This window comes from Eurosta solidaginis, chromosome 5 (assembly GCF_040869045.1).
Source record: "Eurosta solidaginis isolate ZX-2024a chromosome 5, ASM4086904v1, whole genome shotgun sequence".
In the NCBI taxonomy this organism is placed as follows: Eukaryota; Metazoa; Arthropoda; class Insecta; order Diptera; family Tephritidae; genus Eurosta; species Eurosta solidaginis.
In genome coordinates this window covers 248,352,193-248,379,574 of record NC_090323.1, presented here as the reverse complement: position 1 = coordinate 248,379,574, position 27,382 = coordinate 248,352,193, and the positions used below count along the sequence as shown (strand labels likewise).

At 36.0% G+C, this 27,382-nt stretch overlaps 2 protein-coding genes across 6 annotated transcripts in view; one reads left to right on the top strand and one right to left on the bottom strand.

Annotated features, from left to right (window-relative positions):
- Window positions 1-27,382, bottom strand: part of LOC137253131 (neurobeachin-like protein 1) — a 269,267-nt gene that overhangs the window by 217,984 nt on the left and 23,901 nt on the right. The gene's annotated exons all lie outside the window — the stretch shown is intronic.
- LOC137233989 (uncharacterized) lies at window positions 621-27,382 on the top strand. Of its 2 annotated transcripts, none has more exons than XM_067757587.1 (2): window positions 621-810; window positions 24,061-27,382. In XM_067757587.1, the coding sequence occupies exons 1-2, from the start codon at window positions 787-789 to the stop codon at window positions 26,926-26,928; spliced, it is 2,892 nt and encodes a 963-aa protein (XP_067613688.1). In that variant the 5' UTR covers window positions 621-786; the 3' UTR covers window positions 26,929-27,382. The 2 variants fall into 2 exon arrangements, with proteins under 2 accessions (XP_067613688.1, XP_067613687.1); XM_067757586.1 differs by lacking the exon at window positions 621-810 and adding an exon at window positions 5,946-6,581.

Below are 27,382 nucleotides of genomic sequence, written 5' to 3'. Positions count from 1 at the left end.
GTCAGTGAAGAGCGTAACCCCGTACAATACTTGAGATGACTGCTTGATAACATATCCCCTTCATCCATCATCCGTTTAAAATATTTAATTTGCACGGCGTCAGTTGAAAACCGGAAAATTTTTGTATGAATGCAAAAAGATAATTCACAAACGCGAAAGAATTTGTACACAAACTCTAATCGATGAGCGCATTTAACTGAGCACCAAGCAAAACTTGTGGCGCCACGCGGTGCAAAACAAATAAACACCAAACCTGCTAGCGCAAGCGGCAGCAATTGTTGCCTGTTTAAAGCGGTAAACAATCACAATAGAAGCAACAATGGCCGTGGCAGTGGAAATAAATGAAAAAGAGTTACCAAAAAGAAGTAGCAACTTCGATTGAATATATTCATATGCATACATATGTACATCGTTACATGCAGGTGGTTAGATTCAGCTATGTTGTGATAACTAGTAGTAGCAGGCAATAGAGGCAGTAGCTGTAGCACGATTTGGATAGTTGTCTGCATTTTCATTAAAAACAAGACCACTTTCTTGCTGTGAGTTTAGTAGCTGAAAGAAAGTCGACGTGAAAGACGACGTCATATTTGAGCGCGAGTGATTAAGTTAGTGTATTTTTTTTATTAATAAAGAAAATAAAAGTGAATTACATATAAAAAGCGAGATTATTAAATAACTCTTAAAAAAAATAAAAAAAACTTGTAATAATAATATGAATAGTGGATTCTAAAATTACAACTTCGAAAAAATACTTATTTGCGGAATTTGAAGTAACATAAGCTGATCATGCGGCAGCTCTGGAAATTTGTTGTAAGTGTTTAAAAAAAAAAAAAGATCATAAGAAAATGTTTTATAATAAAATTTACACATTTGGGTATTTATGTAAAATTAATTGCATCATTAAAAAGTAAGAAGAGGCTGTTCGTCCGAAATTTACAATGACCTCAAATAAAAAATTTAGATTGCAGAAATTCTAGTATAAAATGTTCGGTATGAATAAGGGCAGCCAGAAAACTATAGCGAAATTTTATTCCAATTAATATCGAAATCTTTAACTCATACAACATATTTTTTTTCTGCGAAGCATAGCGAATATGTAATATACATATATGCATATGCACAAATGTAATATATGCAAATGTTTTTGCATATTGAAATTTAAGCTGTGAATGCGTTCAACACTTCCGTAATTTTTTTTTTTTTTTCATGCGGAAAATAAAATTGTGAATAGTGTGTGAAGCGTAAAATATGGGGCAAAAGAAGATTGAAAAGAATTAGGAAATCCAAAAGTGGAACTTAAATGAGAAAAAAAGGCAAAAAATAAATTAAGTCAATAAAAAAATACTAGTACAACATTTAATTTATCAAATATAAACTAAACTATATAAAAAGAAATAATTTCAATAATTTAACATAAAATAAGAGAAGAGAGAAGGCTTTGAAGAGATCGATACATCTGTCGCCTTGTCCGTCCTCTTGCAATTTTTCGCAAATTATTAAGTAATAAGAAAAAACAGAAAATTTTATTTCCTTCAGCAATAAAATTTTATTTGAAAAACAACCAACTATTCAAAACAAAGGAGGAAACAATAAAATAAAAAGTAAAAAAAAATTGTTTTGTTAAGTTCAAAAGTAAACACAAGAAACCATAAAAACCGATTGAAAAGAATTTGTTTCAAAACTTTTTAACAAAAATAAAAAACTGAATCATACAAAACGCAAATAGTGACAAGAAAAAAATTAAAATAATTAAAAATAAAAAGTTATATAATAATAGTAATAATAACTTAGTTTTTCTCAAAAAAATTTAAGTTTCAAAACAAACAAAAAACTAAGATACAAAATCAAATCAAAAATACTTTTTTTATGTTCAAAAATTAACACGAAAACAATAAAAACCAAATTAAAAAGCATTAATAAGTTATATCACAAAATTTTTTAAATATATATACATTATACCAAATTAAATTTAAAAAAAATTAAATTTTTTAAGAAAATTTACAAACAGAAATAAAAATCTAAATGTAAAACCCCAAATAGTTACAAGAAAAAAATTTCAAATAAAAAACATTCACCCCTATTATGGTTGTCAACGTCAACTGTCGCTTCGTATCAATATCAACATCACGTCGTATCAATATCAACGTCGCGTCAATACAATTCTGGTATTTACTTCGTCAATGTATTGACGTTGACGTGTTATCGATAATTTCAAAGCAAAACTACGATCCTTATACTTTTGACAATTGTTTATTTACAATTTGTTGTGCATAAAAAGTGTTTAAGTTTTGTTTAAAGATTTAAAGATGTTTTTTTACGAAAGTTCGAGCTCAAGCGATGAGGAGAGGAAGGAGATGTTGCTCCTCAGAAGAAGCGAAATGCGCCAAAAATCTCAAATATTCAATTTGCCAGATACGAAGTGAGTACCATAACTGCTCATTGCAATTTCTATTAGTGCACAAGCGAAAATTACACGCTAAATATAAAGAACTTCTTTCTAAACCTTTGTGAAGATATTAGTGGATGATTAAATTTCCCATTAGTACACCAAAAACGATTCTACATCCTAGAGCGGTGTGTACTAATGGAAAATATAATCGAATTGTTAGATGTTTGCTAAATTGATTCAACCACCTTTCATGTTTATGTTTAATTTATTTCAGATTTGTTGATTATTTTCGGCTAAGCAAAGAAGCTTTCAAATTCGTTCTGGAGAAAATCGTTCCATCAATGAAAGTAGCGAAGCGAACAACAATTATTTCTAATGAAATAAAGTTGGCAACTACGCTAAGGTTCTAGGCACAAGGCTCATACCAAGTTGGTGTTGGAAATGATTTCAACTTGGCCTTATGTTATTTTCATTTTTTTATCCATTTTCCTAAATTAAATAAAAGCTAAACAAATAAAGTGTGTAAAAAGGTATAATTCAGAATTATTTTACCAAATTTTTACAGCAGAATATTTAATTGAGCGCTTGTCGTCACCAAAAACTGTGTTGACAGATTTTATGTTGACACGCGTCAATAGAATATCAATATTGTTGTAGTCAATACCAAAAAAGCATCAACAGCTGTCAATAGTTATCGACATTGACAACGCCGATACCATTTCATGAGCATCGACACTATTTTTGACAATATTGACTTGATATTGACAACCGTAATAGGGGTGATTATTTGCAAAATAACAAAAGAAATTTTATCAGAAAGTAAAAGAAACTTCAAAGGAATATAAAAAGTTTATCAAAATATAATATTAAATTTGAGAAAACTTTAAAAATAAATATTTCTTTAATAGAAAACCAAAAAAAAACTTCAAATATTTTGAAAATCAGCAATGCAATGACTCGGGAAAAAAATATAACAAATCCCTGTCGGTTGGAGGGTTAGCCGTTGGGAAATAATATTATTATAAAATGAAAAAATTAGTGCCTATAAATGAAATAAATAATAATAATTAGCAAACAAGAATACTTGAAAAACAAAAAATTTTATACATTTTTTTAACACAAGCAAATAACTAACAAAAGAAATATTTACCAATAGCAAATTTTATTAAAAAACTTCTGTTTTATAAATAGATACAAAACTGAAGAGAAAAAGTTCACAAAACGCACAAACATTTTAATTTAACAAATGTTTCGATAAGTAAGCTAAAATTGATTTCAAATTAAATAAAAAATATTACATAATATAGAAAATATAAAAAACGAAATGAAATAAAATAAGATAAAAGCAATAAATTAACCAACACAAAAAAAACTTAGCAAAAAATAATTAAACTTAAAAATTTTATTAAAAAAAGTAAGATGAAATGAAAACAAATCATTAACAAAAATATATTACCTAAATGAAAATAAAATAAAAAAGAATTTTTGTTGTTATATCGGCCTACTGATTTGTAAGATCGCGGGTTCGTTCGAGTTCAAGACCTAACAATAATTTTTTATCTTATTATTGTTATGATAAATTTTTTCTTAATAGAAAAAATTTTTAAATTAGAATAGAAGAAAGAAAAAATTTAGACAACTGCCAAGGCTCGTTGTATAGATCCATTTCGGGAACTGCTAAATTCCTTCATCGGCAACGTTTAGGCGCCGCTGCTATAACCATTCAGCCATCACAGCGGTTTTTTGTTTGTCTTCATTAATCCTACTTCTATTCTGGTTCGTGCCAATTGATATTCACAACACTGCGACATCTGTTGCAGAATGGATGTGAAAATTGGACTTGTTTGATGGCAATGCTGCCATAGTGTCATATTTTATTGACACTTTTTTCCCCGTGCTCTGGGATGTATTAACAAATTTTTGTTATGGCAGCGGCGCCTAAACGTTGTCGATGGAAGGAATTTAGCAGTTCCCGATATGGATCTATACAACGAGCTTTGGCAGTTGTCTAAATTTTTTCTTTCTTCTATTCTAATTAAAATTTTTTTTCAATTAAGAAAAAATTTATCATAAAAATAATAATGATAAAAATTATTGTTAGGCCTTGAGCTCGAACGAACCCGTGATCTTAAAATAAAAAAGTTGATAAAACGCTATAAGAAATCTGAATGAAAAAGAATAACAAAAATTTTAAATTTTACTAAAAAAATGACTTAATTAAAAAAACGAAAGAAATAAAATGAAATATACACAAAGATTTATCAAAATGGCGAGTAGCAAAGTTCATTAAGTTTTATTTTCAAAAGTAAAATAAGATAGGAAAAGCTGAAAATTTTCAGAAAAAAATAGTGCTAATTAATACATATATACTGATAATTTAAAAAGTGTTTAAAAAAGTTTTAAAAATATAAGACAAAAAAATCCTAACAAATTTTTTTAAAGTATTACAATCAAAGAAATAAATTTTTAAAAGAAAAAAATGCAAAAATGCCAAAAAACCTCACTGAAAAAAAAAAAAACAATTATTTACAAAAACGTTTGAATTTGTGGAAAAAAAATTATTTATAGTTATAATTATAATAATTAACTCCAAAAAACAACTCTCAACTAATTCAAATTAAAATAATTAACAAAAATATTTTAAAATTAAACTTCAAAAACAAAAAAATTAGCGTTACCCTAAAGTAAAGTTACCCACCAGTTCACGTTGTCGTGATTCTGACCCACACAGTTACAATATTAATTAAAAAACAAAAGAAAAGCGAAAATGAATCAAATATATAAGCTAAGTTTTGTGTAAACAAATACAAATATTTTTCGCGTGGTAATAAGAATTTTTCATGGTAATGAGAATTTTGGCACAGGCATGAGCAAACGCTTGAATGAAAAAGAAAAAACAAATTGTATCAAAAAAATTTTAAATAGGAAATAAAAAAAAAAAATATTTTAGTGGGGTATTTTAAATAAATAAAAAAAATACAAAAAAAAAAAACTTTAAAATATAAAAATCTAAAATAAATTTTTCAGAGGATAAAAATTAAAAAAAAAATTTAAATAGAAAAAATCCTATTTTTATAAAAATGCTTATTAAACCCATGTGTTTTTGCATGGTAATGAGAATATTGTTCAAGGCTTGAACAAACGCGCCAGTGCAATAAAAAATATATACAAAACAATTGAAAATAGAAAAAAAATATTCCCAGCAAAAAAAAAGACAACAAATTAAAAATCAAAAACTAATTTTACCAAAAAAAAATTTTTTTTAAATTAAAAACTACAAATAAAAACTACAACTAGAACCATATGAACAACAGCTGTTTGATAACAGATGCATTCTTTAGTCTGGCAAATTTGGAGAATGATTTTAACATAGCGACAGAAAGATTATATGCCATCACAGCGACATGGCAGCATAAATCACGCGACTCATTGATTTAAATTTGCGCAGTTAATTGCTCTTCTGTGACCAGAGCTGTAGTGTTGTCTGTATTTGCGATTATTGCTAACCATGATTGTGATATACGATAATAAAGGTTTTCTATCAAGTTTCAGCCACTGTCACAGATAAAAATCGCTGCGACTGTTGGTGGTGTGTCAAACTATTAACTTGAATTGCTAATATTTTTTTAGGGCTTATAACGCTTTAAATTTCTTAATTGAATTCTAATTTTAAAATAAAAGAATGAAAATTTTGAAATATAAAAAGACTTTCAAATACTTTCCTGCCCATTTTATACAAACTATTAAGTAATTAAAGCAATGAAAATACATAAACGCTACTCTTTCCATCTGATGTTGTAACATTTGCTGCGGAAAAGGCATACGATTTACATTAAACACGCTCAACAAGTTTATGACTCAATTTCGATGCGAACAAATACTTGAATTGTTTGAAGCGTTTAACATGCGCTTGTGCGGCTTGCAATGCTCGAAAAGTGAAAGTGCCAAAGAATGTTGGGTCATGTGTGTGCGCATGCGCACAACTGGAAAAGCGTGGGAATTACGCCACATTTAAACCAGACACTTACCTGGACCACCACCAGAACAGAGAATTGTGCCACCAAAGTGTTTGCAACCATATACAAATATATACACATATTGCTGGTAAAGAAAAAAAAACTACCGTGAACGAATGACTTGTGGTTCTACGCGTTTAATGTGCATGAATAAAAATGGAAAAATCATAACTCACGTAATTATAACGCTTTAATGGTTGATTTTTTATGGTTTTGTTTGTTGTATTAAACTTATTAATATGCAAAAATAAAGAAGTATTAACTGTGGTTGTGGATGCGATGTCTGGATTTATTTATTTGCGCATGCAGCATTTATGGTTTTATTTTCTTTGTATAGTTTTCTTTTATTCTGTGCAATATTTGGGTGGATGTCCATGTTACAAATGTGTAAGTCGGTTTTATATGGATATTTACACAATAGAGTTTTGACATCTGCGCCGAATACGCATAGGCAGCTGTTGGACGTGTTTGCCACTATTGGATGAAGGTATCGACACTGCACAGCTGTTGAGATTAAATGCATATCCAACGATTACAGAAATACTAGTTGACGGTATAGGGTGATATGAAAAGGCTTATAAAATCAATTCAAATTTATTTCAATGCATCGAGGCTTGCACAATTATTCAGTTAACAAACCTTTTAAACTGAGAGATAAAAAAGCTCCCAGGTGGTGATGCGCTACGCAATGTCTGAAACCATTTGAGTAATGTATAAAGTAAAAAAAAAAGGCGCGATAACCTTTGAAAAGATTTCAGGTCGAGCTTCGCTTCCAATTTGCGTCGTGCTCCTTTTAATTATTCCTATAAATTGGCCGAACAGGACCTACTTGTTTTATGCCGACTCCGAACAGCATCTGCAAGGCAGATGAGTTTTCATTCAGAGCTTTTCATGGCCGATATACACTCGTAGTGCTTGCCAAACACTGCCGAGGGGCGACCCCGCTTAGAAAAATTTTCTTCTAATTGAAAAACCTTATGATATTTATTTGCTGACCACTTTATGGATTTTTTTAATTAATGTTATTTTTTTAATAAGCTGATGCGGTCTGATGTGCGCTAGTGCAAGAAAAAAAGATACACTTTTTCTCCACTTAACTCCCTACGTTTCGCCAATCTCCTTGGCATCCTCAGGGGCAGGATCTTTATTTTATAAGACACAAACAAAGATAATACATAAGAGACAATATCATAAAAAAACATGTATAAGTGTCACATTGAAAAGTTTGAAAAAATGTATAATATAAAAACATTAAACAATAACAACAAATTTTTTAAATTTGAGTCACATCACATAATTTATCTGTACCATCAATGTCAGGTACATTTGTTAGACTGATTTGTTATCATAAACATAACAAATATGCTACCGCGATTTCGTCGCTATCTTCCTTTTTGTTCATTGTTTTTTCTCTGTTTTTCAAAATATGTACGCTCTCCAGTGTATATCTTGTTCTCTCTCTTTTCTCTGTGTCTAAAATTCTGGCGTTTTGTATATCAGCTGTATGCGCATGTGTCAGTATATGTTGCGCAAGAGCTGTACCGCTTTTGTTTCTTCTTATATCCGATTCGTGTTCTTGTAATCGCACTCCTAGTGTTCTTTTTGTCGTTCCAATGTATATTTTGTTGCAGTCGTTGTTCTCTCCTCCGTTGCATTTAATTTCGTATATGACATTGTTTCTATGTTGTGATTCTATTTTGCTTTTGGTTTTGGTGTATACAGTTGAGAGTGTGCAATTTGATTTGACCTTGTTTCTAAAATTTAGATTGCTCCTTTTGATCAACGGTAAACTTTCTAACGCCGAACGTGCGGAGACCTTTCTTATATGCAACTTGTTCGAAGGCGTTCTTACGTATGTCGTGCAGCTATGGAATGTGGAGGATAATCGTCTCCTACTGTTTCCAATAATTCGCTGTGTTTGGCTTCGGTAGACATTTTCTTTCAAACAGAGGTACTTGATAGCTCTGTTTTTTTTTTTAATTTTGAACTGATATAACTAATTTTTGTCTGAACTAATGGAAGCCTAAAGCACTAGGAATAACCGATCCATGTTTAAAAAATGTGAAAGTTTTGGTTTTTGAATGTCGGCATGTCCAGATCTTTGTTTTTTGATCATCCCGAATCACGATCATTTCGGAACCATTATCTTTTGGTACTATATGCGTATAATTTCGGAATTGATTCTGTGATTATTTTGAGATGAATTTGGGTCAATTTGAGATCCTGTCGAGATTGTTTTCGAGGACAATTCGGTACAGTTTCGGGACCAATTCGGGTAGTATGCCGCCATTATCTATTTTGTGATCAATACGGGACTATTTCAGAATCATTTCGATATTATCTCCTCTTAAGGCCTGGCTTGGCTGATCAATATATTTATTTTTTCTCATAACAAAATATATTTATTACCCAACAAAAAAGTACAGGACACTCGGATTTTTATGCTTTTGAGTATTCCAGAAGTCAGTTATTATCGGAATTAACTTTTAACTCAGAGAGGTGTTAAACTCATACATAAATTAACTTAAATGAGCTTAAGCAATTCAATTTGGCACTGTTTTGCTGTTTTCGAGAAACCGTGTATTGAGGCGTTCATACATATCTTTTGATTTGAAACCTAGACAAACAATTAAGGAAGGCTAAGTTCGGGTGTAACCGAAAATTACATACTCAGTTGAGAGCTATGGAGACAAAATAAGGAAAATCACCATGTAGGAAAATGAACCTAGGGTAACCCTGGAATGTGGTTGTATGACATGTGTATCAAATGGAAGGTATTAAAGAGTATTTTAAGATAGAGTGGGCCATAGTTCTATGGATGGACGCCATTTAGGGATATCGCCATAAAGGTGGACCAGGGCTGACTCTAGAATTTGTTTATACGATATGGGTATCAAATGAAAGGTGGTACTGAGCATTTTAAGAGGGAGTGGGCCTTAGGTCTATCGGTGGACGCCTTTTCGAGATATCGCCATTAAGGTGGGCCAGGGGTGACTCTAGAATGTGTTTGTACGATATGGGTATCAAATGAAAGGTGGTAATGAGTATTTTAAAAGGGAATGGGCTTTAGTTCTATAAGTGAACGCCTTTTCGAGAAATCGCCATAAAGGTGGACCAGGGGTGACTCTAGAATATATTTGTACGATATGGGTATCAAATGAAAGGTGTTAATGAGTATTTTAAAAGGGATTGATCCTTAGTTCCATAGGTGGACGCCGTTTCGAGATATCGCCATAAAGGTGGACCAGGGGTGACTCTAGAATGTGTTTGTACGATATGGGAATCAAATGAAAGGTGTTACTGAGCATTTTAAGAGGGAGTGGGCATTAGGTCTATAGGTGGACGCCTTTTCGAGATATCGCCATTAGGGTCGGCCAGGGGTGACTCTAGAATGTGTTTGTACGATATGGGTATCAAATGAAAGGTGGTAATGAGTATTTTAAAAGGGAGTAATCCTTAGTTCTATAGGTGGACGCCTTTTCGAGATGTCGCCATAAAGGTGGACCAAGGGTGACTCTAGAATGTTTGTACTATATGGGTATCAAATGAAAGGTGCTACTGAGCATTTTAAGAGGGAGTGGGCATTAGGTCTATAGGTGGACGCCTTTTCGAGATATCGCCATTAGGGTGGGCCAAGGGTGACTCTAGAATGTTTGTACGATATGGATATCAAACGAAAGGTGTTACTGAGCATTTTAAGAGGGAGTGGGCATTAGGTCTATAGGTGGACGCCTTTTCGAGATATCGCCATTAGGGTGGGCCAGGGGTGACTCTAGAATGTGTTTGTACGATATGGGTATCAAATGAAAGGTGTTACTGAGCATTTTAAGAGGGAGTGGGCATTAGGTCTATAGGTGGACGCCTTTTCGAGATATCGCCATTAGGGTGGGCCAGGGGTCACTCTAGAATGTGTTTGTACGATATGGGTATCAAACGAAAGGTGTTACTGAGCATTTTAAAAGGGAGCGGGCATTAGGTCTATAGGTGGACGCCTTTTAGAAATATCGCCATTAGGGTGGGCCAGGGGTGACACTAGAATGTGTTTGTACGATATCGGTATCAAACGAAAGGTGTTACTGAGCATTTTAAGAGGGAGTGAGCATTAGGTCTATAGGTGGACGCCTTTTCGAGATATCGCCATTAGGGTGGGCCAGGGGTGACTCTAGAATGTTTGTACGATATGGGTATCAAACGAAAGGTGTTACTGAGCATTTTAAGAGGGAGTGGGCATTAGGTCTATAGGTGGACGCCTTTTCGAGATATCGCCATTAGGGTGGGCCAGGGGTGACTCTAGAATGTGTTTGTACGATATGGGTATCAAACGAAAGGTGTTACTGAGCATTTTAAGAGGGAGTGGGCATTAGGTCTATAGGTGGACGCCTTTTCGAGATATCGCCATTAGGGTCGGCCAGGGGTGACTCTAGAATGTGTTTGTACGATATGGGTATCAAATGAAAGGTGTTACTGAGCATTTTAAGAGGGAGTGGGCATTAGGTCTATAGGTGGACGCCTTTTCGAGATATCGCCATTAGGGTGGGCCAGGGGTCACTCTAGAATGTGTTTGTACGATATGGGTATCAAACGAAAGGTGTTACTGAGCATTTTAAAAGGGAGCGGGCATTAGGTCTATAGGTGGACGCCTTTTAGAATATCGCCATTAGGGTGGGCCAGGGGTGACTCTAGAATGTGTTTGTACGATATGGGTATCAAATGAAAGGTGGTAATGAGTATTTTAAAAGGGAATGGGCTTTAGTTCTATAGGTGAACGCCTTTTGGAGAAATCGCCATAAAGGTGGACCAGGGGGACTCTAGAATATATTTGTACGATATGGGTATCAAATGAAAGGCGTTAATGAGTATTTTAAAAGGGAGTGATCCTTAGTTCCATAGGTGGACGCCGTTTCGAGATATCGCCATAAAGGTGGACCAGGGGTGACTCTAGAATGTGTTTGTACGATATGGGAATCAAATGAAAGGTGTTACTGAGCATTTTAAGAGGGAGTGGGCATTAGGTCTATAGGTGGACGCCTTTTCGAGATATCGCCATTAGGGTCGGCCAGGGGTCACTCTAGAATGTGTTTGTACGATATGGGTATCAAACGAAAGGTGTTACTGAGCATTTTAAAAGGGAGCGGGCATTAGGTCTATAGGTGGACGCCTTTTCGAGATATCGCCATTAAGGTGGGCCAGGGGTGACTCTAGAATGTGTTTGTACGATATGGGTATCAAATGAAAGGTGGTAATGAGTATTTTAAAAGGGAATGGGCTTTAGTTCTATAGGTGAACGCCTTTTCGAGAAATCGCCATAAAGGTGGACCAGGGGTGACTCTAGAATATATTTGTACGATATGGGTATCAAATGAAAGGTGTTAATGAGTATTTTAAAAGGGAGTGATCCTTAGTTCCATAGGTGGACGCCGTTTCGAGATATCGCCATAAAGGTGGACCAGGGGTGACTCTAGAATGTGTTTGTACGATATGGGAATCAAATGAAAGGTGTTACTGAGCATTTTAAGAGGGAGTGGGCATTAGGTCTATAGGTGGACGCCTTTTCGAGATATCGCCATTAGGGTCGGCCAGGGGTGACTCTAGAATGTGTTTGTACGATATGGGTATCAAATGAAAGGTGGTAATGAGTATTTTAAAAGGGAGTAATCCTTAGTTCTATAGGTGGACGCCTTTTCGAGATGTCGCCATAAAGGTGGACCAAGGGTGACTCTAGAATGTTTGTACTATATGGGTATCAAATGAAAGGTGTTACTGAGCATTTTAAGAGGGAGTGGGCATTAGGTCTATAGGTGGACGCCTTTTCGAGATATCGCCATTAGGGTGGGCCAAGGGTGACTCTAGAATGTTTGTACGATATGGATATCAAACGAAAGGTGTTACTGAGCATTTTAAGAGGGAGTGGGCATTAGGTCTATAGGTGGGCGCCTTTTCGAGATATCGCCATTAGGGTGGGCCAGGGGTGACTCTAGAATGTGTTTGTACGATATGGGTATCAAATGAAAGGTGTTACTGAGCATTTTAAGAGGGAGTGGGCATTAGGTCTATAGGTGGACGCCTTTTCGAGATATCGCCATTAGGGTGGGCCAGGGGTCACTCTAGAATGTGTTTGTACGATATGGGTATCAAACGAAAGGTGTTACTGAGCATTTTAAAAGGGAGCGGGCATTAGGTCTATAGGTGGACGCCTTTTAGAAATATCGCCATTAGGGTGGGCCAGGGGTGACACTAGAATGTGTTTGTACGATATCGGTATCAAACGAAAGGTGTTACTGAGCATTTAAGAGGGAGTGAGCATTAGGTCTATAGGTGGACGCCTTTTCGAGATATCGCCATTAGGGTGGGCCAGGGGTGACTCTAGAATGTTTGTACGATATGGGTATCAAACGAAAGGTGTTACTGAGCATTTTAAGAGGGAGTGGGCATTAGGTCTATAGGTGGACGCCTTTTCGAGATATCGCCATTAGGGTGGGCCAGGGGTGACTCTAGAATGTGTTTGTACGATATGGGTATCAAACGAAAGGTGTTACTGAGCATTTTAAGAGGGAGTGGGCATTAGGTCTATAGGTGGACGCCTTTTCGAGATATCACCATTAGGGTCGGCCAGGGGTGACTCTAGAATGTGTTTGTACGATATGGGTATCAAATGAAAGGTGTTACTGAGCATTTTAAGAGGGAGTGGGCATTAGGTCTATAGGTGGATGCCTTTTCGAGATATCGCCATTAGGGTGGGCCAGGGGTCACTCTAGAATGTGTTTGTACGATATGGGTATCAAACGAAAGGTGTTACTGAGCATTTTAAAAGGGAGCGGGCATTAGGTCTATAGGTGGACACCTTTTAGAAATATCGCCATTAGGGTGGGCCAGGGGTGACTCTAGAATGTGTTTGTACGATATGGGTATCAAATGAAAGGTGGTAATGAGTATTTTAAAAGGGAATGGGCTTTAGTTCTATAGGTGTACGCCTTTTCGAGAAATCGCCATAAAGGTGGACCAGGGGTGACTCTAGAATATATTTGTACGATATGGGTATCAAATGAAAGGTGTTAATGAGTATTTTAAAAGGGAGTGATCCTTAGTTCCATAGGTGGACGCCGTTTCGAGATATCGCCATAAAGGTGGACCAGGGGTGACTCTAGAATGTGTTTGTACGATATGGGAATCAAATGAAAGGTGTTACTGAGCATTTTAAGAGGGAGTGGGCATTAGGTCTATAGGTGGACGCCTTTTCGAGATATCGCCATTAGGGTCGGCCAGGGGTCACTCTAGAATGTGTTTGTACGATATGGGTATCAAACGAAAGGTGTTACTGAGCATTTTAAAAGGGAGCGGGCATTAGGTCTATAGGTGGACGCCTTTTCGAGATATCGCCATTAAGGTGGGCCAGGGGTGACTCTAGAATGTGTTTGTACGATATGGGTATCAAATGAAAGGTGGTAATGAGTATTTTAAAAGGGAATGGGCTTTAGTTCTATAGGTGAACGCCTTTTCGAGAAATCGCCATAAAGGTGGACCAGGGGTGACTCTAGAATATATTTGTACGATATGGGTATCAAATGAAAGGTGTTAATGAGTATTTTAAAAGGGAGTGATCCTTAGTTCCATAGGTGGACGCCGTTTCGAGATATCGCCATAAAGGTGGACCAGGGGTGACTCTAGAATGTGTTTGTACGATATGGGAATCAAATGAAAGGTGTTACTGAGCATTTTAAGAGGGAGTGGGCATTAGGTCTATAGGTGGACGCCTTTTCGAGATATCGCCATTAGGGTCGGCCAGGGGTGACTCTAGAATGTGTTTGTACGATATGGGTATCAAATGAAAGGTGGTAATGAGTATTTTAAAAGGGAGTAATCCTTAGTTCTATAGGTGGACGCCTTTTCGAGATGTCGCCATAAAGGTGGACCAAGGGTGACTCTAGAATGTTTGTACTATATGGGTATCAAATGAAAGGTGTTACTGAGCATTTTAAGAGGGAGTGGGCATTAGGTCTATAGGTGGACGCCTTTTCGAGATATCGCCATTAGGGTGGGCCAAGGGTGACTCTAGAATGTTTGTACGATATGGATATCAAACGAAAGGTGTTACTGAGCATTTTAAGAGGGAGTGGGCATTAGGTCTATAGGTGGCAGCCTTTTCGAGATATCGCCATTAGGGTGGGCCAGGGGTCACTCTAGAATGTGTTTGTACGATATAGGTATCAAACGAAAGGTGTTACTGAGCATTTTAAAAGGGAGCGGGCATTAGGTCTATAGGTGGACGCCTTTTAGAAATATCGCCATTAGGGTGGGCCAGGGGTGACACTAGAATGTGTTTGTACGATATCGGTATCAAACGAAAGGTGTTACTGAGCATTTTAAGAGGGAGTGAGCATTAGGTCTATAGGTGGACGCCTTTTCGAGATATCGCCATTAGGGTGGGCCAGGGGTGACTCTAGAATGTTTGTACGATATGGGTATCAAACGAAAGGTGTTACTGAGCATTTTAAGAGGGAGTGGGCATTAGGTCTATAGGTGGACGCCTTTTCGAGATATCGCCATTAGGGTGGGCCAGGGGTGACTCTAGAATGTGTTTGTACGATATGGGTATCAAACGAAAGGTGTTACTGAGCATTTTAAGAGGGAGTGGGCATTAGGTCTATAGGTGGACGCCTTTTCGAGATATCGCCATTAGGGTCGGCCAGGGGTGACTCTAGAATGTGTTTGTACGATATGGGTATCAAATGAAAGGTGTTACTGAGCATTTTAAGAGGGAGTGGGCATTAGGTCTATAGGTGGACGCCTTTTCGAGATATCGCCATTAGGGTGGGCCAGGGGTCACTCTAGAATGTGTTTGTACGATATGGGTATCAAACGAAAGGTGTTACTGAGCATTTTAAAAGGGAGCGGGCATTAGGTCTATAGGTGGACGCCTTTTAGAAATATCGCCATTAGGGTGGGCCAGGGGTGACTCTAGAATGTGTTTGTACGATATGGGTATCAAATGAAAGGTGGTAATGAGTATTTTAAAAGGGAGTAATCCGTAGTTCTATAGGTGGACGCCTTTTCTAGATATCGCCATAAAGGTGGACCAAGGGTGACTCTAGAATGTTTGTACGATATGGGTATCAAACGAGAGGTGTTACTGAGCATTTTAAGAGGGAGTGGGCATTAGGTCTATAGGTGGACGCCTTTTCGAGATATCGCCATTAGGGTGGGCCAGGGGTGACTCTAGAATGTGTTTGTACGATATGGGTATCAAACGAAAGGTGTTACTGAGCATTTTAAGAGGGAGTGGGCATTAGGTCTATAGGTGGACGCCCTTTCGAGATATCGTCATTAGGGTGGGCCAGGGGTGACCCTAGAATGTTTGTACGATATGGGTATCAAACGAAAGGTGTTACTGAGCATTTTAAGAGGGAGTGGGCATTAGGTCTATAGGTGGACGCCTTTTCGAGATATCGCCATTAGGGTGGGCCAGGGGTGACTCTAGAATGTGTTTGTACGATATGGATATCGAATTAAAGGTATTAATGAGGGTTTTAAAAGCGAGTGGCCCTTAGATGTATATGTGAAGGCGTTTTCGCGATATCGACCAAAATGTGGACCAGGGTGATCCAGAAAATCATCTGTCGGGTACTGCTAATTTATTTATATATGCAATACCACTAACAGTATTCCTGCCAAGATTCCATGGGCTGTTGATTTCGCCTTGTAGAACTTTTTCATTTTCTTCTACTTAATATGGTAGGTGTCACACCCATTTTACAAAGTTTTTTCTAAAGATATATTTTGCGTCAATAAACCAATCCAATTACCATGTTTCATCCCTTTTTTCGTATTTGTTATAGAATTATGGCAGTTTTTTCATTTTTCGTAATTTTCGATATCGATAAAGTGGGCGTGGTTATAGTCGGATTTCGGCCACTTTTTATATCACGATAAAGTGAGTTCAGGTAAGTACGTGGACTAAGTTTAATAAAGATATATCGATTTTTGCTCAAGTTATTGTGTTAACGGCCGAGCGGAAGGACAGACGGTGGACTGTGTATAAAAACTGGGCGTGGCTTCCACCGATTTCGCCCATTTTCACAGAAAACAGTTATCGTCATAGAATCTATGCCCCTACCAAATTTAAGAAGGATTGGGAAATTTTTGTTCGACTTCTGGCATTAAAAGTATTCTAAACAAACTAAATGAAAATGGGCGGAGCCACGCCCATTTTAAAATTTTCTTTTATTTTTGTATTTTGTTGCATCATATCATTACTGGATTTGAATTTTGACTTAATTTAGCTATATACAGTAAAGTTATTAAATTTTTTGTTAAAATTTGACTTTAAAAAAAATTTTTTTAATAAGTGGGCGTGTTCTTCATCCGATTTCGCTAATTTTTATTTAGCACATATATAGTAATAGTAGTAACGTTCCTGCCAAATTTCATCATGATATCTTCAACGACTGCCAAATTACAGCTTGCAAAACTTTTAAATTACCTTCTTGTAAAAGTGGGCGGTACCACGCCCATTGTCCAAAATCTTACTAATTTTCTATTCTGCGTCATAACGTCAACCCATCTACCAAGTTTCATCGCTTTAACCGCCTTTGGCAATGAATTATCGCATTTTTTTCGGTTTTTCGAAATTTTCGATATCGAAAAAGTGGGCGTGGTTATATCCCGATATCGTTCATTTTAAATAGCGATCTGAGATGAGTGCCCAGGAATCTACATACCAAATTTCATAAAGATACCTCAAAATTTACTCAAGTTATCGTGTTAACGGTCAGACGGACGGACGGACATGGCTCAATCAAATTTTTTTTCGATCCTGATGATTTTGATATATGGAAGTCTATATCTATCTCGATTTCTTTATACCTGTACAACCAACCGTTATCCAATCAAAGTTAATATACTCTGTGAGCTCAGCTCAACTGAGTATAAAAATCATTCGCTGTGATTTGCTCTATATAGTAGGTATTTATGTACAGCAGCCAACACCAAAATAGCAGCGGCAAATTTTTATCAAATTTCGTCAATTAAACTCTTTTTTCAGTAGTTCTAGAAAAAACTACTACGAATGTTGGGAAACTTTGCAAACCAAACTCAAAAATTGTTTTCGTAATAGTTCGAAGTTTGTAGAAATATTTACGAAAATGTTTTATTTAGATTTTTCTTAATTTATCTGAGTATGTAGTTTTGTAGCCCAATCAATTTTAATCGGCCCTAGTGCTATTTATTAGTTTCGTATTGATTTTGGATAATTTTTTTCCGAAGGGAATTTCAGACTTTCTTTCATATAAAACAAAAAGTATGCGCACTTTGTATGGAAGAAAATTTTTTCCCAAAGAAATAAAAAAATTATAAAAAATCAGTACGAATTTGAGACTTGCACTTTGAAAGACAAAAATTTTTTCGACTACAAAGCTGCATAATAAAAGCTCTAAATAAAAAATGCGAATTTTTTACAGAATTTTAAATTTTTTTTAAAAACGTATTTCAAATTGGTTTGCATATTTCAGTTACAAAATTCATAAAAGCTTTTTCTTAATCTAACGGAAATAATAATAATAATAATAATTGGACGTTGAGGCAGCGCACTGGCCTCAAGTGGCCCAATGGCATCAGCCTAATCCTGCTCATTATTTCTTTAGTTTTTTTTAATTTTATTACATACTTATACATTTTTTTTTAGTTTTTTTGTTTTAAAGTTTAAAGAAGTTAAATGAAATTTAAAAAAAATGGCCACTTCTATTTTTGTGTACGCTGCTGTATGTTCAAATAAGAATATGCCTATAAAATTCATTCATATTTTTGCATTATTATGAAACTCGCCTGCCGCTGCGTACTCGAGTAGCAGTGTTTTGCACCTACATAAAGTGATTTTTAACTGAATTATAAGTAACTGAGCATTACGTGCATTAAATTTTATAGGAAATATTTATTAGAATATATAGTACATATGCAAGCCTTAGTTCACAGTAATTCATACACAGTGGTCACAGCCGTCACGTCGACTCAAATCCATGCAAGTCACTTGGAAATTTGTTTTTCTTTGAGATGTTGTGTCTACTAATGAAATTTATCACAAAACAGCTGTTTCGAGGAATTTTGTATTTTATTGTAGTTTAGAAATAGACCCTAGAATGTAAGCAAAGCGGTGATAACCGTAATTCATAAATTAAAATTATAATAGCCGTGTTTTTTAACACGCGTATATCCGTTAACGCTTAAACTTTATATGGACTGCTAAGCGACAAACTTTAAATACACCTCTGAAATTGCTGCGCATAAATTTTGTCCTACTAAATTTCAATACGCATTATACTCAGATGTAACTGAAATATGTGTCTTTGTTTCACCCTCTACACTAATTCTATGTATTTTATGTGTGTCCACAATTCATCGCAATTGATTCAGCTATATGTTATACCCTATGGCCATCAGAGCGTTGTGTCTCGGCTTTTCGGTACACCCTGTTGCTGTAGCTAGTTGTTTAACCACAGCCGCTAGATGGGTCTCCTAAGCATTATCTAAGCGAGGATAGGCGTTTTTTTTTTCAAGCGCAAACGAAACGTATACGCGTGTAAAAAAAACACGGCTAATATTGCTTGATTTTCGTAATAAATTAGCAGAAGAGACAATGTCAACCGGACTAGTAGCCCCTTCGTTACAAAATTTGCAAAGCACGACGGGAAATATTTTCGAAATATTCATGTACAACCCACATAGTAATCAATTGGAACTCCGAATTGGTCATCCTTAGATATAATCAAATAACTCATATCTTTAATTTCTGTTGACAACTATTTTTATTGGTTTTTTTCTGTTATTGGCTAATATTTATGATTATCGTAACTCAACTAATCATTAAGGTAAACTTTGGATGTTGCGATTTTAATTTGAAATAGAAAATTGCTATAAATGTAATTGTAGTTAATCATTCATGAATTCCGAAAAAACAAATAAGTCATGATTAGCTTTTTAAACTTTTAGTTTTAACTAGAGAGTAATCACTTAATTATTGGATTCCAAATATAATGATGATTATGTTCACTAGGGCGGGTCGATTTAAAAATCGCTCATTGCTCTGTGGGGTTCACCATACAAACATTTCAAATTATCTTATTGCAAATTGTTTTATTTGTTTATACGTAATAATAAAATTTTACGTATACGCAGTGGTGCACCTCTTTTCAGTTGGTATGGATATGTTTGTGCTGATTTTTTCATGTAAAGTGCAAAATCGGCGATTTTTTGAAATGTTTGTATGGTGAACCCCCAGGGGGGTTCCAGGGGGTGTGCCACTGGCATCGGTAGGTCGGGCCTCCAAAGTTAGTGGGGGTCGGTCATACATTTGGACTCGATTGGAGCACTCTAAATGGGTCAAAGTGGGATTTTTCAAAATTTGCCCCTACCCAAAAGTTCGACCCAAATTGCGGGACATCAGAATTCGTTTTAGAGGTATGGTTCCTTCGGCAAAGTTTCTTATTTTGATCCCTAGAATATGATTTTCACAGAGCAATGGGCGATTTTTTTGCCTCCCCACAAATCGACACAGCCTAATGTTCACGCTTTGATTATTTTATATTTGCAATTTGTATTTTATTAATATGGTTATCCTGGCACAAAAACTTAACAAAAAATTATTTTACAGTGTCAGTCGCTTATAACATAAATACGTTTCCTTAGATTTATAAGTAGTTAATATAGTATTAGCAAGGAAAGAGAAGGGAAAGAGAAACAGATGAATGTAGCAATGGGTATCGAAGGCTTTTCTGCGAATAACAATACACTTAGTTTTGTCAGGATTTATTGATAAACCCTTCACAGATGCCCATGTACTTATTTGCGTCAGGTCAGAGTTAAGGTCGTTAATACACATACTAACACGGTCAATTGGACAGCACACATATAATTGAACATCATCAGCATAAATATGGACACTACAATGCTTTAAGATATTAGGTAAGTCGTTAACATACAACACAAATAGCAGAGGGCCCTAGATAGAGCCTTGCGGAACACCCCTGAGTACAGTTACCAAGTTGAGATCTTTGTCCACCAGCGCACACGGCCTGAGATCTGTCAATAAGGTAAGGCCTGATCAAGTCAATGGCATGACATGAGAAGCTAAACAAATTTTTTAGCTTGCGACATAGAAGCTCATGATCGACTGAGTCAAATGCCTTAGAATGGTCGAGAAGAGTTAGGAAAGCTAAATTATTACCATCAACTTCCATCCGGATGAAGAGAGAAAAGATAAGATAGCAATGGGTCTGTACTCATTATTTTTCTTGAGTGCAGGAGTAATCTTGGCAACTTTACAGCACTTCGGGAAAACAGATTTTGTTAGTATAGAGTTCACTAAGTAGGTCACATATGGCAGAATTTTAGGCAGTATTATTTTTAAAAACTTCGCACTGATTTTATCAAAGCCAATGGCGTTAGACTTGACCGAAAGGATGGCTTGTACAATATAACATTCGTCAACACACACAAATTCTAAAGGACTGACATGAATATTTACACGATCACTATAGCTATCAGAACATATACGAGGGTTTGATACAGGCAAACAAGTAAAATTTTTGTTCATTTCGTCTAAGTCAGCAAAAACAGCTGCTCTTTCTCTGGGTTTTCCCAAGGCAATTTCCCTTATCTTATTCCATGTTTGACGCGAATCCATTGCTTGGCTAAACTAAGCCTTATAAAACAGAGTTTTGGCACTATTAATTGCTTTGGTTACGGTTATTCGAGCCGATTTAAATTGTGTAAGTGTTTCTAAACTACGATACCTCTTCCACCAGGCCTTATTGCGCACATCTATTAAATTTTTAATACTAGTATTAAACCAAGGCTTACTGCACCGATTAACTAATTTAGTTTTTAAGGGGACGTAGTAATCAAAAAGCCAGCCGATTTTATATTGCAGGAAGCAAGTTTGACCATCAACACCGGATGAGGCTCCAATCCACCGACTCTACCGCAGAGTTTGTAATGGCACCTTTCTCAAACTCAACACATCAAGCACACATCAGTTGATGTCGCGAGCACGGGCAAAATGCAACCCAGTGCGTGAGTGGCTCGGCCATTATATTTTCGGCAGCAAGAGCGGACACATCTTTTTTACAAATTATTAAACTTACGTTTTAGCTGGTAACAAATTGTAATTTAAAAATGCAATAAAAGCATAGAGTGTTGCAACATAAAGTTGAATAAAAAAGTTTTAAATAAAGCAACCTAGTTGAAATCCCAACGACTTTAGTAAAAACCATCTTTCCGTTTATTGAGTGCCGGCTACAGTCCAGCAGGTGTATTTGGAGACAAGCTGCAAGGCTGCAGCTCCCGCTGTCAGGAAGACAACTTGTAAGTAATCAGTACCAGAGTAGGCAATCCCCTTGTAAAAGCACGCCGGGGCCTCTCAAATTCATTATAAGAAAAAACCATGTATGGCACATACATATATATTACAAGTTGAGCAAATCATAAGTCACGGAGCAAGGTATTCTAGTAGTCTGGAAATCGTAGGTCATGAAGATTAAGTCGTGTTTAGAAAAACTAGGGGCAGACGGTTGGTTATAGTGGAGAGATTTATGGAGGTCACTCACAAAGAATAAATCTAGAAGAGTACTATTTGTACCGGTGAAATGTGTAGGTGAGGAGGTGTTCACAGGATATAGTCCAAGAGATTACATACATAGTTTCAAGTCGGAATCGTTAAGGTTGCTGTTAAAATCCCCGGCTATTATAATGTTACAGTAATTGCCTAGTAGTCGCTGAATAAATTCTGTGAAATCCAAAAAGTTAACTTGACGATTGGGACGGTATACACATCCAATAAGGAGTTTACTATGAACAGAAAATACTTTGACAAAAACATATTCTACGGGGTCGCCCTCTCCAGAAACACAACACAGTCTACAGGACAAACAATTTTTTACATAAATTGCGACACCACCACCATGACCATAGCGATCAGCTCTGTACAGGTGGTAACCATTTACCCTCAACAATTCGTTACTGTGGCGAGACGTAAACCATGTTTCGGATACACAAAGAACGTCAATAGCAGAGCCCTCAAAGAGATATCTAAATTCATCAATCTTTTTGTATAAACTTTGCGCATTTATGTGAATTATGTTCAGTCCACTCGCTTGTCAAATAAAAAAAAACTTTAGTAATCACTAAATGTGTTTTAAATATTCTAATTAAATGAAATAATCAATAAAATATTTCTGAATAAACGAATAATCATGATTACCTTTTCATTACTTCTAGTAATAAGAAAGGTTTGATAAATTAGTACTATATTCTAAATATGTTAATATTCATACTAATCTTGTGATCATTTTAAATTTTAAATGCAAATAATATAGAGCATAATTGATATAATAATTGATTAATCACTTAATGGAATTTGAATGGATTTTTAATTTTTATTGAATAATTAACGTTAAGAAATAAATGTAAAAAGTAACCTTATTCTGAATATTATTTAGATTTTGTTATTTTAATATAAAAATAATCATTAAATCTAAAAAGTTGTTCTGAATATGATTACTGTTTGCTATCTTTTTATTTAAATGGAAAAATAACCATTTAAAACAATGAATAATGTGAGGTAATCATTGAATAAATTTTAAATGTAGTAATAATCATGACGATTACATTTTTATTTTTATTTTAATTAGAAAATAATTGTTTATGAATTTTAATTGCTATAATAATTGTAAATATTTATAAATTATATTTAATTTATTAATCGCGGCGACTAATTTTTGATAATTTTTAATTTGAATTGGAGAATTTACACTAGGAATTCGAAAAAATCCCCATAAATCATTAGTTTTGGATAGACTAGTATAAAATAATCACCAAAGACTGTGTATAGGAGAAAATTAATTAAAACATTAATCATCACGACGAATAATCATAACGTAAAACTCCCATTCAATTACAAATTAACGATGAAAGCGCAAACATTATTTTTTGTTTCGTAATTGTTTCTTTTTCTAAGCTGTTTGCACTCAGAAAAAAGTAGTTTTAGTTCCGACGACGTTTGCAAAAAAGTTTGTATTAAAGGTACTTTTGGTTGCACAATAAAACTATTTTGATAAATTCTTGTTGAGCAACAAGTATTGAACTACGTAAATGTTAGAGGGGTTTTGACTTCGAAACCGATTTGTCTCCGAACCAAATTTGACAAGGGATGACGGAAAATCGTTCCAATATACATGGATTTTTGACATTTGGCGCCTGAGCAGGCATATTTCTTACTCTTTTCGATACTTACATTTATCAGTCTTCCTTACAGTTTGATAGTTGTGCTAAAAGGTCAAAATTTTTTTGCTCGATTAGAAAAATATTTCAATTTAAAAGCAAAAACAGTTTAGACAACTCGCTTAATTTGCTTTTATTTACCAATTGAAATGTTTTCCCAAGCGAGCAGTGAAAAAAGCACCCACTACTTATTATTTCAAAAAATTTTAAAAAAATAGATCACTGTTAACAGCTAAATCAATGCTTTAAAATCAGCTTATGTAATGCAACTAGAATTGATTGCATAATTGATCAATATCAGCGCGCCTCATTGAACGATTTTTTGTTCTCCATTTCAATCTACAATACATTTATTTTTAATACATCATAAATGCTTTTTTTACTTCACAGATTTGCATAACAATACTAACACTTTGTTTGGTAAACGGCGAGGAAACATCTGCCGAATATTTGAACACAACAACAACTACACCCGCACCTATCACTACAAACACAACAACTGTTGACACATCAGAAACGTTAGAAAATGCAACAACACCAGAACTTTTACCTACACTAGCAGCTAAATTAGTACGACAACGACGTCAACATCCCTACACCATCATACGGCATGTGGTGCGCCAAGCTAAGCATAGTCCAAAATCACGTAGACGCTATAAATACCCAAAATATAAGTATGGACCACCAAATTATAACACCGGTGCACCGATCTCATTCTATAAACCCGTAAAACAATATTTACCGGAACTTGCAGATTCACCAAAATATTCACCAATTGATGAAACATTGGATTTAACAAATTTTAATACAGCTGATAATTATGATTTTCATCCAGTATCATCATCATCAGCATCGACATCAAATGGCCATCATTATGAGGATGAAACAATGGATTTAGATTTTTATTCACATACAAACAGTGGCGCAAAAAGTTATAAAAAAACGCCTAAATTATCGCAAATAGAATATAGCAACAAAGAATTACCTACATATTCATATACATCAACAAAGACGACGGTGAGCAGTAAGCCTTTACGTAGTTATGGCAAATCTGCAAAGAAACATGCGCCAACATATGGCAGCAGCGGTGTTGATTATAGTGCTGATGATGCATATAATTTTAGTCCACCAGAAAATATGTATGATATGCATCCGATGGGTAGCTATGATGCGCCATCTTCATCACATGCAAATAAATTTTATGATTTTACTTCAGTGGATACAAATTCGCATTCGAATCTTCATATACCAGCTGCAAAATATGGTGTACCAGATGTAAGCATACCGTTACATTATATGCCGCCACCAGCGAAACCAACAGAATATCACCCGCAACAGCCTTCGAGTGCTGATAGTTATATTGTTTATGAGAAGAAAATACCAAATGCGGGTTATAGCTCTAGCAAAGATTCAGTTCAACATGACTTTGCCGAACCACCAGCAAAAACTAAAGTCGAGATTACATATTCACCTCCATATGAGATCCCTTTGCCGCCAGCTAAACATAAACCAGCACCAGCTAATAATTATCAACCACCACCACCACCAGCTGATAAATATCATCCAGCACCCGTGGAAAAATATCATCCAATACCTGGTAATTTTGCTGAACCACCACCACCACCTCCACCACCATCATATAAGACCCCAAAAACTTCAGCACATCCACCACCCACTTACAACGTTCCTGCGCCACCTCCATACAAGCATCCTACACCGCCACCGACAACAAACTATCATGCACCAGAGGCGCATGTACCCCCAGCGCCGCCAATCTATTATCAAGAAACAGAGCACGAGTCGTCAGATCCTAACTCTTACGGGCACACAGATTTGCAAGAGTCGTATGAGTCTTATGAAACACCTGAGACGCATGCTCCTACAAATTTTGAAGAACCTGAATTAAATGCGCCCGTATCTTTTGAACAACCTGAATCACATGCGCCACATTCTTTTGATCAACCCGATTCACATGCACCACCATCCTTTCAAGTGCCACACCCACCTATAAAAGAGCCAGCAGATTCATTTGAGTTGCCTGAACCACATGCACCGCCTGTGTATAGCGCACCATCGGCACCGGCGGAAGAAACGCACGAGCCAAATTATTCGATTACATCCTCGCATTCGGAATATCCACAGCCTGATTATATAACACCTTCTAAAGATTTGCCCATTAACTCAAATTACATGCCACCTGCATATAATTATCCAAAATCAAGTTATGAGGTACCGATATACGATCCAATACCATTTGAAGCTTCGAGCGCTGAGGAACATGAAACTTTTCCACCACATAATTTTGTAAATCAACACATAGATAGTGGGCATACACCAGCAGCTTCTTCTCCAATACCAACATCCAATGCGCCAGCGACACATGTGCCTAGTAACAATGAGGAAGAGAACACTGCAGCGGCACCACCAACGAGAACTACAAAGTTGCAACGTCCGTTTAAAAAACGTAAACGCCTACGTAATAGCACATCAACAGTTAGCACAAAACACATTTTGGATACACCGGAGCTTGAAGAGGCTTACGAAGCGAATCAGCAAAGGAAGAAAAAGCATCAATTGGCGCTTAGTAATGATGCTGATGTCAATGAATCCAATAATGTTGAGGCAAAGCCGAGTAATCAACCTAATTATTTTCTGCCCACAGTTTCACCAGACATAGTAAATGATCAAAATTATATTAGTCCCGCATGGAATCCGGTGCGTATACGTGCAATAAGTACACCAACAGCGCTGCCGGCTGCACTTGGCGGAAAAGCACAAACACCACCACCAGCATCCACTGTCGGCATAGTGCGATCAAAAGGGCGCACACAGCCGTCTCTGAGAACGTCCACAACAAATCGCCAACAATCTTCTGCAAGTTTTACACCATCGCATGGTTTAACGAGAACGCGTCAAACAACACCCGTGCACAATGAAGGTGGTGAGCAGAAGGTGGCAGTAATTTCAGTCGATAAATCACATTCATACAGTTACTATGATGGCACTTCGGCACCGCCAAGCACCAAAAACGCTAACGTGCAACGATTGCGTTCGAGTCAGAAGCGGCAGCAGCAGCAACAACAATTAGCGCACACGCCTGCTGTGACGATACGACAAAAAGCGCCTACGAGAGACCATACCACATCACAGCGTACAACGAAAAGTGTCTTCGAGACGACTTACTTTAAGAGCCCGCGTAATGATCGCTATTTGGAGCAAACTGTGCAAAATTTGCCGAAAAATCATAAACTTTTCTAAAAATCAGCTGGACGCATCTTTGGGGGAATTGAGGGTACTTTACTTTAACTTATTTAAAGAAATTTCATTTCATACAAAAATTTCGTTGTGCGTAAATATTAAGCAATAAGCATTCAATTACGTAAATGCAGTCGGCGCCCGAGCAGGAACGCTAATAACTCTCTTCGCTACTAATAAGTTAATTTAGAAAGAATTTGACAGACAGCGTCCGAGCATTGACATTCATGACTCTCTCTCGAGATACTAATTAAGGGTTCTTTAAGTATACTACGCTAATACAGGTTGGTACTTTGTATTTGGATTCACGAGTTTCATATCACTCATTTTATCTGCCTAAATTTTTAGAAAATTCACTTTTTGCAATTTTTTTATTTGTTCAGCAAACGTCGTTCTTAAGGAAACTTATATATATTTATTTATGTATATATAGTAAGGTTTGTAGTTTTTTTATAAG

Excerpts from the sequence above, each read along its gene's own strand:
- LOC137233989 (XM_067757586.1), top strand. The coding sequence starts at position 6,522 with ATGACTTGTGGTTCTACGCGTTTAATGTGCATGAATAAAAATGGAAAA. Across the intron at positions 6,582-24,060 it reads ATGGAAAAATCATAACTCAC|ATTTGCATAACAATACTAAC; the intron begins GTAATTATAACG and ends TTTACTTCACAG.